The sequence below is a fragment of the Candoia aspera genome, chromosome 1, assembly GCF_035149785.1.
Source record: "Candoia aspera isolate rCanAsp1 chromosome 1, rCanAsp1.hap2, whole genome shotgun sequence".
NCBI classification, from domain to species: domain Eukaryota; kingdom Metazoa; phylum Chordata; class Lepidosauria; order Squamata; family Boidae; genus Candoia; species Candoia aspera.
This window is the reverse complement of record NC_086153.1, coordinates 343,144,563-343,157,388: the sequence shown is the minus strand read 5'-3', so window position 1 is coordinate 343,157,388 and position 12,826 is coordinate 343,144,563. Positions and strand designations below refer to the sequence as shown.

The following is a 12,826-nucleotide window of genomic DNA, read 5'->3' as shown; positions in this document are numbered from 1 at the left end:
CGTGGGGCAAGCAGGAACCTGGCCCTCTTCCGTGCCGTGCTTTATAGGCCAGAACTGGCACCGTGAATTGCACCCGGGAGCCCACGTAGCCCACAGAGCGGCATGTTATGTGAACGCCGTGAGGAGTGCCAGAACTGCTCTACTCCACATTCCGTTTCCAAATGGTCTTCAAGGGGACCCCCCAGTACAGCACATTGCAGCAATCAAGCGGGAGGTGACCAAAGCGTGCATTCCCGTGTGAGGGCCCTCTCGGTCCTGGAGTGGGCGCAGCTGGAGCACCAGATGAACCAGTGCAGCAGCCCTCCTGGCCGCAGCTGCCACCTGCTGCTCGAGGGCGAGTGTCACCCCAAGACAACCCCCAGATGGTGCACGTCTCTGTCTGGGGAAGCACCCCCTGTGCCCCCCACAGCCGTTCCAGGCTTTCCAGGGCTGAGCTGAAGCCACCTCTTCCCCATCCAGGCACTCGGGCGCAGGCGGGTGGGGGGCCCTTTTGCCGTGCGCGGGGAGCAGTTCCGTGTTTCGCTGGGCAGTAGCGAAGCCAAAGGAGAAGTGAACGCCGCTCTCAGGAAGTGGCGCTTCAGTCACCTTGCTCCCTGCCCCCTCACCCACCTCCCTCTCTGCCCCCCAGGAAGACCGTCCAGTCTGTTTCTGCCCGCTGGAGGCGAGAGCATGACCCAGCAACAGGTGAGCACAAAAGCCCTCCTCCCTCGAGGGCGGGGGCGGGGGGCTGAGCCAGGATGCCGCCTGCCACTCGGCCAGCCCCAGCCGGTCACCTCACTCAAAGGTGCCACCCCCCCATTTGAGATGGAAAGAACCAACATGGCGTTCTCTCACACTTGCCTGCTGAGACTTTTATTTCCTGTTTTTGCTTCCATGTGCATTGCCGAGGGGGTGCAACCCCAGAACCCCCCAGCTGCAGGCAGTGGCGTGGGGGATGGGGGAGCCGAGGGCGGCGAGGGGGTGGAGCAGGGCCCTGAGGCCTTTCGGGTGGCAGGAAGCAGAACGTGGAGCCCCTGGCTTTGGGCAGGGATGCCATGCCAGTCCCCTCCCCACCCCCGCACCTTCCAGATGCTCTGGCTGCTGCACCCTGGCTGAGGCCCCGAGGCTGCCCGAAGTGGGTCTGCAAGAGGCTGTGGGGGGGCAAGAATGGAAGGGGGGGTGCGCAGGCTGAAGGCTGAGAAAGGGAAGGGCCAGGGCTATGGTTGCGTTTGGGGGGTGGGATCAGGCGCCCTCCCCCCTTGACGCAGAGGGGCTTCTTCTGAACCTTTCAACTGCTGCAACCCCCCTCCCTTCACCCAGGGGCCGTGTCCTCATGGGCGCCCCTCCTGGGGGGCCCTATCTGCCCCAGCGCCCAGCCTCTGGCTGATGAAGGCAGGGAGGCCTCGGTGATCTGTCCAATGCCCACGGGGCAGACCGTCCAAGCCAGCCCATCCGGTTTGCTTCGGGCCCCCAGGGGCCCCAGAGGGCTTCTGGGCTCTCTCCTTCGAGAGGCACCTGCCTCACGCCAAGCACTTCCTCCCCCAGGTGTCCCAGAGCTGAAAGAGGCTGGTTCGTCCTGCACCCCAACATGTCGTACTTCGCAGAGCACTTCTGGGTAAGCAGTGCCGTCTTCCCCGGTTTCTCTGGCAGGAGGGGGATCAGCGGCTTTTTACCTCCCCCGTCGGGGGTCTCTGCCTGCAACTAGGGGGGGCTGTTCCCACGATCATCCTCTTCATCTCGAGTCTTTCCCTCTGGGCTCCAGGTGCTCAAGAGGGAGAGGGGTGGGTTCCTCTCCTCCCTCCCCCGCTTTTGCTTTAGTGAAGCGTATTGGACAAATATCTGGCATTGCAACGGCTGGTGCCACATGCTGGAAGTGCCAAGGAATCAGGTGTGGGTGAACCCAGCGAGCCAGGAGACTCGTCTGAGGAAGAGGGATGGAAAAACGAACCAGGGAGGCAGTGGGGAGTGGGCAGCACGTGCCCCCCACAGGCGCCAGAGGCCTTGCGAGGCCGTTCCGGTGCATTTCAGCAAATCTGGGCTCGATGTGTTGTGACTGGTACGGACTCTGGATTGCTTGGGCAGTTGCTGCCCAGCTGGCTGGGGGGGCCAAGCTGCGCCGCCTTCCTGGCCTTTTGCAGGCGCTCTCTGCGGATCTCCTCGTCGCTGCCAGAAAGACTCATCTGGGCAGGCTTTCGAGGGAAAAATAGGGCCCCAAAAGGCCAGGAAGTTCTGCCGCAGTGGAGGGGCCGACGTGCTCCCGGGAGCTGTCCAGCCCAACCAGGGCCCGCCCCAGGCCCAGGAGGGGCAACTGTGGGGGCTGCCCATGCCAGCCGCAGCCCTGAGTGGGGTGGGGCTGACCATGTGGGGCACCTACCGGACCACTTCCCAGGGGAGACGTTCTCTTCAAAGACATGGCGGAGCCCTGAGGCTGCCCCAGTGCGGAAACTCTTCCCACATCCTGTTTCCCGCCCAGCCTTGCACAGGGCCTCAAGTTTCTAGTTCTCACTGATGTGAAGAAAAGCCTTTTTAAAGAAGCACTGTGATCTGGGTCTTTTTAGAAAAATAAAATATAAAGACCACCCAAAGAAAGGGCTTAGAGGGTTAGGCCAGGCAACAGGCAGAAACCAGCCAGAGGAATTTCTTCAGGGAGAGCCGCAACCTCCTCCATCTGTGGAAGAAAAATCAAAGGCAGGCATAGAGGATGTGGGGACCCCTGAGCCTCCCATGTTGGAGGCCCTGGCTTTGGGCAACCGTCAGCTGCACAGCTGCAGGCCGAGAGGGCAGCGGGCTTCCTTGCTCTGCCCCTGCCGTGAAAACCTCCAGTGCCCCCCCGGGGGGGGCTTGCTGCAGCTCTCGAGGCTTGGCCTCTGCGCCAGGCGGGGGGGCGGGATTCAGTGGTGTGCAAAGCACCTGCCTCTTGGTAGTGGGGTGGGCCAAAGCCCTTTCCCTGCCAGTTGTGGAGAAGGTCCAGGCTGCGCTGGGGAACATCGACATTTTTCTATATTTGAAGTCAGCATTTTGAAAGGTGCTCCTGCTTTCCCTGGGGGTTGGGGCATCTAATGATGCTTATCTCCAAATGGGGAATTCCTCTTCTCTTCCTGAAAAGAAACCCCGCAAGGATCCCCAAGCTTGTTCCAGCCCTAATGCCGAGCAGAAAGGACCTGCTCCCACCTCTCTGTTACGGTGGGTGGGTTTCGTTTCTAGCTGGCAAAACTGCTTTTTTTGGGCCGCTCAGATGGGGTCTTCAGCCCTGGAACTTCTGTGTGAGGTGGGGAGCTTGCTGGGCCCACCCTGGCCATCCCTGGGGCCTCCAGCTGGTGCTGAGGTGGGCTCCCCGCCCTTTTCCCTCCCAGGGTGGCACTGCAGCGGCACTTGTTTGCTCAGTGGCTGGCACTGGCTGGCATGGTGGCATGGGAGGCCACAGGCCAGCTGCTGGGTGCGGCCCTTTGCTCTGGGGCAGGGGGAAGGGCAGCCAAAGCAGTGGGGCAGGCCTCCCTGTGTGCCTGTGGGGAGCTGCTCCATGCACAGCTGACTTGGGCAAGGGGCTCTGAATGCACGGAAGATGTCAGGTCACTCAGCCCCCCCACCCCCACCCCCATTCAGCCTCCCTGTTGGGGGCATCTCTGGGAAGTGGCTGTTAGCAGTGGGGCATCAGGGTGCCTATTGCGGTGGGCCCCGGGAAGTTGATTCAGCCCCCAAATGTCTGAAGAGCAGCAGAACCCCCCTCGGACTGCAGCTCTCGGCCTCCTTCTGGAAAGGCTCCGGGGAGGGAGAGCCCCTGCTTCGAATGTTTGGCAGCCCCCCCAAACTGCGCCTTCCCTCTTGGCTAACAGCTGGGCAGGGGGCTTGTGGTCCAGCGAAGCTTGTGGGGAGTTAGGCCAGGAAGCAGCCTGGCCTTTCTGGCTGGGGCGTTGGCCTCCTGCAGCCCCAGGCCTGGGGAGTTGGGCGTGGGGCTTGTCTGCCGGTTGGTGGAGAGCTCGGCGTGGAGAGGGGCTGGTGGTGGCAGCAGCAGGACAGGCTGGGAAGACCCCTGCAGGCCCCAAATCAGCTGTGCCCCATCATGCTCTTGTCTCGTCCCCGCCTTCTTCTCCCCACAGGGAGAGAAGAACCAGGGCTTTGATGCCCTCTACCACAACATGAAGCACGGGCAAATCTCGGCCAAGGAGCTGGCGGACTTCGTGCGGGAGAGGTACCGGCCACGCACGCCCCTTTCCCCTCTCTGCCCCTCTGCCTGCCCCGCTGGCCCCGTTGCTGAGAGGGGGCCTTGCTGTGGGCCCGGGGGGCCCTTTCCGCCTGAGAACCCTCTGCTGTGTCGGACCGCGTCCCCCAGGATGCAGCCTGGCCGCAAATTTGGGAGGTGGTGTCCAGCGGACCGGAGGGCGTTGGCTTGGAGAAGGCTGGCGGGCTGCTTTCCCTGAACAATGCAAGGTGTTGGCGGGGTGGGGGATGAATGCTTCAAGAGCCTGAGGGGGGGCCGGTCCCAAGCGAACCTCTGGCCAAGATCTCATGCTCTGCAGGCCGGTTGCCCAAAGGGCTCGCGGGGTTTCCGCCAGGAAAGTGGGCTTCCCGGTTCCTCATGAACCGGGGGTTTCTGTGCGGAGTTTTTTTCTAAGAGTGAGTTTACTACAGTACACAAGAAAACCTTGGTCTGTCTCTGTTCTCGGCTGCCCCCAGCTGACATCCTTGGGATTTGCCAACTTTTGTGATGTATTTCTTGAAAGACCTAAATTGCAGGGAGGGAGTTAAATCTCCGTTTCAGCCTTAAAGGGGCTGGGGGGCCAGAGGCTCTAAGTCAAAGTGTGGAATCTTTGAAACCAAGTTAAAAGCTAAGCAGCATCTGTCACCAGAGCTGCCTTTCTCTTCCTGCAGCAGCTGAGTCCCCAGGAACTTACAAAACCAAAATAAAAGGTAGCTAGATGGGAATGGCTAGGGAAAAAAACCACAAACTGGGTTAAAGTAGATGAATCCAGAAGAGAAGGGGAAGTGGACCGCACTGCTGTTAGGAAATTCGGAGAGGCCCTCAATCCGGGGACGAGATCCAGCCTCCCCCCCCCCCCGTCCCGGCTGGCTGGCCATCTTGGACGCCTCAACGGGGGCAGCTTTGCATGGGTGTTCTCTCAGCCTCCTGGGGTGCAAGGCTCAGCAGGATGGGGTGGGAGGCACGGGGGGGGGGTGCAGTGTCTTAGCACTGGTTTCCTCTTTTGGGGAGTTTCTTTTTTTTTAAGGGAAGTTGGTTTTTTCAACCCGGTGGGGCTGATTATATCTTTTTGGCTTATTTCTGGAAAAGGGTGGGAAATGGGCAGCAGGATCCAGTTGCAGGAAAGGATACGCAGCCCACCATGTGCGTACCATCTCCCCCTTTACATTTCCCTTTGGGAGAGTCTTCAGCTGGAGGGGGGAAAGGGGGGAAAACCTTGCCCGGCTGGAAACCGAGGGAAGGCTGCAGAGCTCGCTTCCAGCTCCTGGAGAAGGCCGCCAGGCACAGCAGTCTCTTGTGGGACTTGGGGCGCAGCCTGGTTGCCTTGCTCAGGACTCCTCCAGAGCAGAGCAACCCCCTGAGGCACACTGCCGTGCCCAAGATCGGGTGGTGCGGGAACTGCCGCCCCAGACCCCCTCCAGCGACCTGTGGATCTGGTGGTCCAAGGGGCTGAGAGCACAAGGCCTCAGAGGGATCTGCTCCAAACCTGGCATGGCCTGGGAAGCCCCCAGATCTCTGCCCAGCTGGTTTGCCTTGACCTCTCCTGAGGGCCAGGACTTGGCTGTGGGCTGGGTTCCTTCTCCTGCCTACCAGAGGGCGCTGTCGCTCTTTGCTGACCCCACCAGGCGTGCCATTTTGCCTTCTGAAGCGGATTGCTGAAAATGTCTGAACACGCCTCCCTGCATCAGCACAGGAAGCATTCTCCAAACTTCCCCCACCAAAGTACTGACGCACCTTTTTCGGCCCCTGCAGCGGATTGCGCAGGCTGGGTAGTGCGTAGATAAAACCAGCCACCAGCCGAGTGAGGAGTTGCAATGTCTTCATTTAAGCAGAAATCTGCAGAGATTGGGGAGCCTAACGGGGCCCGTGAGGTTGGGCAGCGGGGCAGGACAGGCAGACACGGGTTCAAGTCCTAGTTCTCTAGATGACTTGTGGCCAACCACCCGCCCTCAGCTGACCTACCTTGCAAGGATATAATTTGCATCAGAAGCAAATCTAAAGCGGGGGATGGGGTGTGCCAGGCAGGGGATCCCCAAGAGGCTGGTCCACAGTGGGGGTCTCTTTTCCCCCATCCCCTTTTGCCAGCGAGAACAGTGAAGCAGGAGCTCTGGAAGACGGCCAGTCCTTCAGATAGCCTGCTCCTGTGCCAGGGGTGACTGCGCCGTGTGAGCCACTTTCTCTCTCCCTTCTTGCAAGGGCGGCTGTCGAGGAGGCCTATGCCAAGTCCATGGTCAAGATGTCCAAGATGGCCGGCAACAGCACCCAGCTAGGGTGAGGAGCCATGGCATTGTGGGACGATTATGTGGAGCCAAAGTGGGCCCGCTCCCCCCTCTGCGGGGTTGGGGACCCGGTGGGGCAGAGCAGGCAGGGAGAGCTGCCCCACACCCACCCCTTTCACGGCCAAGGACCCTCTTGCATGCAGCTGCTTTCCAGGGTGACCTCCTCCTCCTCCCCCTCCTCGGAGCGGAATCTATTTTGCCTCCGGCTTGGAGAATTTGTCTCTCTAAGCAAGAACAGATGGGTGCACCAGGGCCATGCACGGCACCCCTTCTGCCCATGTTCTCGCCACCCCAGCCCACAGAGGTAGGATGGATTGAGAGGGAGGGCCTGGTCGAGAGTGCCCAGGAGCTCCCATGGCTGGGGGGCTGGAAACCAGGCCTCCCTCTCCAGCACCCTCCCCAGTGCAGCACCCGTGCTCTTGGGTGTGCCCCTGAAACGTCACTGCCAGAATTCTGGGGGGAGGAGGAGGAGAAGGAAGAGGAAGAGGAAGGCTCCCAAGGGCAGGCGTTTGAATGAAGTTCTCCACTTGGGGAAGAAACACGCAAGCCGCGCCTGGCCGCCGGGCCTTTGTGCCCTCCCTGCTCCTGAAACGGGCCGGGTGGGTGTTGCTGGTTGTCCTGCCATCCCAGCCGGCCCTGTGAGCCAAACCTTCCTCCGCGCCAAGCAAGCCAGCTCCTTGAAAGCAGCACAGCCTCCTCCCTGTCGGGCAGTGCTGCCCCTCCTCGCACATGCATGCAATCGTGTGTCCTTGTCTGTGGGTAGACGGCCTCTGGCACCGGGCTCTTCGGCCATGATTGCCCGTCACGTGCCCCCCTGCTGGCCCTGCTGTCCTCCTGGAGAGCCTTCAGGGTTGGGGTCCTGCTGTTTAAGCATGTGGGCTCTGTGAGGTGGGGGGTGAAGAGGCCTCTGGAGGATGTCGGGCCAGGGGCTGAGGCGCTCTCCATGTGCCTCCCAGGACCTTTGCCCCCCTCTGGGAGGTCTTCCGCATCTCTTCTGACAAGCTGGCACTGTGCCACGCTGAGCTGGTGAAGAAGCTGCAGGATCTCATCAAGGAGATTGCCCGCTACGGGGAGGAGCAGTTGCGAACTCACAGAAAGGTACCTCTGGGTGGATGACCTCCCCCAGCCTGATTCCTCCTGGGCCAGGGACGGGGGGGCCTATACCCTCATGGGCCTCTCCTTCCCTAAGACTGACCCAGGAGACATGCTATTGGCCCCTTCCGGCAGGCCCTCTGGCCAGCAGCAAGATGGGCTTCTGGCTCTGGAAACCTGACCTTTTCTGGGGGTCCCCAGCTGGGGCTGGGCCCCTTTCCCAAGCCTGCCATGAAGAAGGGCCGTGTGCTCTGCTCTTCTTTCTCCCCGCCTTTCCCTCGCCCCCATCAGTCGAAGGACGAAGTGGCCGGGACCTTGGAGGCCGTTCAGCAGCTCCAGGGGGCTGCCCAGCACCTGCCCAAGGCCAAGGAGGCCTTCCACAGCCGATGCCAGGAGCTGGAGCGGCTCCGCAGGGAGGGTGCCAGCCAGAAGGAGGTGGACAAGGTAAGGGGGGGTCTGCCCTGCAACGCCTCTCCCAGGGCACCCAGAGGGCCAGGGACCTTGCTGAGGTCAAGACCCACAGTAGTGCCAGTTCGGCTTCTCTCAACTCCCTGGTTGGAGGGAGGGGCGTGGGTGGGGGTGTGGGGGCTCACAAGGCAGGGCCTTGCTCTGGCTCTCCCCCCACCCTGTGTGTCTCTTGCTAAGGTGGAACTGAAGTCCCGGAGGCGGTGGACACTCTGCGGCGCACTGTGGAGAAGTACAATGCGGCCCGTGCTGACTTTGAGCAGAAGATGCTGGACTCGGCGGTGGTACGGGATACGGGGGGGGGCACAGAATGTGCCCTGTTGGGTTGGAGTTGCACCATGTCCTGGGGGAGCTGTCTGGAGGCTGTTGGCTGAGGCACCTTCTCCCTTGGGCAGATGCCGGGTCGCCCGGCACCCTCTTGGTGCCTTCCTGAGTCTGTTCTGTTTACGCTGATCAGGGAAAGGTGCATCTGGAGGTGGGTCCTCCATGGGTCCTGGTTGCTCTTCTCCACCCCCCACCCCAGGATCTGGGTCCACCTCTTAGGTTGGGGGTGAGATGGGGAGGCTGGGCCCATCTGGCCGGGGACAAGGACCCAGGGCGAAGCTCTAGGCCAGAGTTTCTCAAGCTTGGCAACTTGAAGAGGTGTGTGCTTCAACTCCCAGAAGTTCCCAGCCAGCTGGGGACTTCTGGGAGTTGAAGTCCACACCGCTTCAAGTTGCCAAGCTTGAGAAACACTGCTCTAGGGAGTCCCTCCGTGTCAATGCAGGCTTGGTGGGTCCCCTGCCCCAGAGCTGTCCAGCGGAGGCTCAGCGGGCGAGGGGGCCCTGGGTTTGCACCAGCCTCCAGTGCAGCCCCGGCCACCTCCTCCTGGGCTCCCTGGGGCCGAGTCAGCCCTCCTGCCGCACCCACTGCTCTTCTCCTGGCCTCTCCCAGCGCTTCCAGGAGGTGGAGGAGTCCCACCTGCGGCACATGAAGGCTCTGGTTAGCTCCTACATCCACTCGGTAGAGGACACCCACGTCCAGATTGGGCAGGTGAGGGGCGGGCAGCGTGCCTACGGGGTGGCCTGGGCCGTGGCTGTGCAGCCCCCCCAGCTGGCCAGGGAGGGGGATTGTGGGAGTCACAGTCCCAGCCCTGCTGGTCCCACACCGAGCGGCGGCAGGAGCCAGGCAGAGGGACCCCCTCCCTACAGGTGTCCCGCAGTGCTTCCCAGTAGGAGAGGACCAGCAGAGGCAGTGAAAAGGAGGGCGGGGGGAGCCCACTGTCCTCCCCCAAGTGCTCTTCCAATCCGGGAGCCAGCACTGGAGGGGAGCAAGGGCGAAGACAGGCGCTGCCCTCCCCTCCTGGCAGGGGCTCCTGGCTGCGCCCCTCCGCGGCCTTAGATGGACCTCCTCCCCTCCCTCCCTCCCCTGTCCAGGTGCAGGAGGAGTTCAAGCAGAACATGGAGAACATCGGGGTGGAGACGTTGCTGCGCAGCTTTGTGGAGAGCAAGGGGACTGGCTGCGACCCGCCAGGTGAGGGGCCTCGGCACCGCCGGGCCTGTGGAGCCCTGCTGGTTGGGAATGGGGCCTCGAAGCCCTGGAGGCGCTGGGCTGGTCTGCAAGAGAGACAGACCAAGAGACAGGGTGGGGCTGGATGGACAGACGGGGAGGCATTTCCCTTAAAAGTTCTCTGTGCGCGGCGTCCAGGTTGCCCCCCAAAGTGGGCAACTAAGACCCTAGAGGTGGAAGGACCCTTGCACCCCCCAGGCCCACCCTTTCCTTGCTCAGGGGAGGGACGATGCAGAGAAAACATCCTTGATGAAGGAGGAGCTGGGTCCATTTCATTGGTGGACCAAATTCCTTGAAAGTTGGACTTGGGGCTGCCCCCAGGCCTGAGCTGGGCAGAGCACAAGGACCAGAGCAGGACTCTCCCCTGCAACCCCCAACAGTGGGGCGTTCGGGAGGGCCAGGGCTCGGGCCTCACCCCGGGCTTGTTTCTGCGTGCCCCCAGGGCCCCTGGACCTGGAGGAGCTGAGCGTGATGTCCTCGCAGGAAGGCAAGTACGTCTGGCTCAGACAGGGGGGCGGGGGGGCCTCTGCGTTGTTCTGGGCCGTCCACTCCTGGGAGGGTGAGAGTTCGCAGGATGGACCCGCTGACCCTGGGTTGGTGGTGTGGACGGGGGGGGTGCTCTCAAGTGCAGGTGGCCATGTTTGGAGACCCCCCATCCCGGGCACAGAGGCTTCCTCCTCTGGTTTCATTCCCCATCAGCCCTGTGAGGTGGGCTAGGCTGACTGGTCCAAGGAGCTCAGTGGGGATTGAACCCATGTTCCTTGGTCCTAATTTGGCCCCCGACAGTCCATAACGCTGTTGCTCCGGCTGAGGGGGCAGTCTGCTCCTTGTTCCTGATGATGGTTCTGAGGCTTATGGGTGGGCCTGTGGACCACATGCGGTCCTCCAGCACCCCTTTCGTGCCCCCTCCCCCCCTTGGGAAGGGTAAAGCACCATTCTCCTTCCTTCCTTCCACCTATTTTCACTGGGAGGTGGGCATGGGAGAGGCAGGCATCCCCCCACAACATTTGCCCATTTTCTGCTGAATGTCGGCAATGTGCTCCTCGGGCTGCAGGTGCCCCCTCCCCCCTTTGCTCCCCCTCCCCAACTGGAGCGATAATGGCCAGCCCAGATGCTGCTTCTGAAGGATGGCCTGGATTCACAGATTCGACGTTGCCAGCTGCACTCCTTGGGGCCCCAGGAGGGTCAGGGCCCCTCGCCCATCCATTTTCTGCCTCTTTGAGGAACACCCCCAGCAGGTGGCGCATCTGGCAGCCCCATCCCTCCCCACAGCTGTCCAGCGCCCTTAGGAAAGAGGCTCCTTTGCTTTTCCCGTGGGTGGTGGTGGTGGGCTTCTCTGATTGGCTGTGTAACCGAGCCCAGCCCTGCCCCCCCCAGGGCCCAAGCGAAGCCGCAGCAAAGCCTTCCGCATCCCCGGTCTGGGTCGCAAGGAGCGCGGGCGGGACTCGGCGTGAGTATGGCTGCCTCCCCACCCCAGGGCTTGTCGGTCACGGGGCCAGCCCAGCTCAGGCCCCACTCACACTTCCTCCCCTCTTTTTCCCTAGAGAGTCTCCGGATGCGGATTCGGGGGTGAGGATGCTTCCTGCGAGGCGGTGCAGCTGAGCTGGCGGGGTTTCGGTGGGCTGGGGTCCTGGAGGTGCCCAGGCCCCCATTCCAGAGGGCTTCCTCCGCACTTGTCTGGTGCTGCTTGGGTGCTATTCGACCCCCCCCCCCCCCGGATATCAGGGGACAGGGCTGTGCCGCATCCCGCCTAGCCACCCTTGTCTCTCCGCAGCCCCCCGAAGTGGACGAGGAAGGGTTCACCGTCCGGCCCGAAGTGCACCAGAATGATATCCTTTGCGGTGGGGTTTGGCCCCCAGTCGGGGGGGGGCGGAGTGGGCCCCGGTAGGCCTGGGGAGGGGGGAGGGCTGGGTAGCAGAAGCCCCCTGCAGCCCTGGAGCCAGAGAGCGTAGGGCCCGGATGCTGAGCCAGGGCTCATTATGGGATGGCAGCTGGGCTTGGCCTCAGCTGAAGGTGGGGAGAACCTCAGGGGCGGAGAGGTTCCTGCTCGAGGGGGGCGGAGGAGTGACCCCAACGTCCTGCCTGTCTCGGGGGGACACTACCCAAACCTCAGAAGCCCTGTGGGAAAAGACCCCCCCCATCATTTACCAAAGGGGCTGCTCGGGCTTGGCAAGGCAGCCGGGGGCCCAGACTCTCCCTCCCCCCACTTCTCCGGGCCCTCTGCCAAGGGGGGCGGCATTTCCCTTGACCCGTCTGCCCCACGTGAGCACAGCGCCCGCCGCTGCTCATCCAGTGACTCGGACTATGACGACGACGAGCCCCCCAAGTTCTACATCCGGATCAAGCCCGTCCAGCCTCCGGAGCGGGCCGGCAGTGCCGCCACCTCGGCTGCAGCAGAGCAGCTGAAGGCCTCTGTGGGCAGCCTCATCCGGCCACCCTGCGTGGCGGTGAGCAGGGCGGGGTGCAGTGGGAGGCAGGGGCTCTGCCAGGGGTAAGGGGGTCCCCTCCCCTCCCTTTTGCCTTTCCCAATTCCTGCTTATCCTGAGGGTGGCCCCACACGAGCCCCGGCCCTGTTTGCTCTGCAGCCGAGGCAGCCTCACTCGCAGGGGTGCAGGTGTGGCGGGGGGAGTGTGGTGGCTCCAAGCTGCTGACCCCCTCCCTGTTTCCCTCTGCAGGGCACGATGAAGAGGCATTCGTCCAGTAAGTTTCTGCCTCCCTCTCTGGGCTCCTGCTGGCACACAGGGACTGTCTGGGCTGCGGGGGCGCTGCCGGAGTGGGAGGTCCATCTGGCTGCTTGACAACGGTGCCGAGTCCCCATGTGCTGAAGTAGGATTTGGCGATTTGGTTGGCCAGTTTGAGGCCTAAGCCTTGTGGCACAAGCTGCGGCGACTGGACTCCTGCAGCCAGCCACAAGCAAACCACACATTGGTGCAGCGCGGGCCTTTCTTGGGCTCCTGCAGCTCTTAAGAGTGCATTTCCCGCAACTGAGGGCATGTGCGCCTCGGCTGGCGCATGACTTTCCCACATTGCAGGCAGACGGGGGGGTCGATTCTGGCACCTGGAGGGTCCCCTTCGTTCTCTGCAGCTGGAAAGCTTTGGCTGCTGCCTCCTAGCTTGGCCCCAGAGCCCCCAAACGTCCCCTGTGCCAACTCACATCCGACTGTTCAACGAGGGCTCCATTCTGCAGACTGGGGGAGGCTGGCCCATCTCCCCCTGGTGCTGGTGCCCTGCGCATCAGCTTCCGATGCGCTGCGGCCTCAATCCT

At 62.6% G+C, this 12,826-nt stretch overlaps 1 protein-coding gene across 1 annotated transcript in view; it reads left to right on the top strand.

The window, feature by feature from the left end:
• FCHO1 (FCH and mu domain containing endocytic adaptor 1) overlaps positions 1-12,826 on the top strand; it is a 29,807-nt gene that overhangs the window by 5,866 nt on the left and 11,115 nt on the right. Inside the window, 16 exon segments of the mRNA XM_063291034.1 lie at positions 629-684; positions 1,525-1,594; positions 4,077-4,168; positions 6,374-6,448; positions 7,413-7,554; positions 7,840-7,992; positions 8,194-8,209; positions 8,212-8,297; positions 8,947-9,045; positions 9,429-9,525; positions 10,004-10,048; positions 10,939-11,011; positions 11,106-11,130; positions 11,336-11,412; positions 11,834-12,008; positions 12,237-12,261. Of these exon segments, the coding sequence (XP_063147104.1) occupies positions 1,568-1,594; positions 4,077-4,168; positions 6,374-6,448; positions 7,413-7,554; positions 7,840-7,992; positions 8,194-8,209; positions 8,212-8,297; positions 8,947-9,045; positions 9,429-9,525; positions 10,004-10,048; positions 10,939-11,011; positions 11,106-11,130; positions 11,336-11,412; positions 11,834-12,008; positions 12,237-12,261 (1,207 nt within the window). The 5' untranslated portion in view covers positions 629-684; positions 1,525-1,567.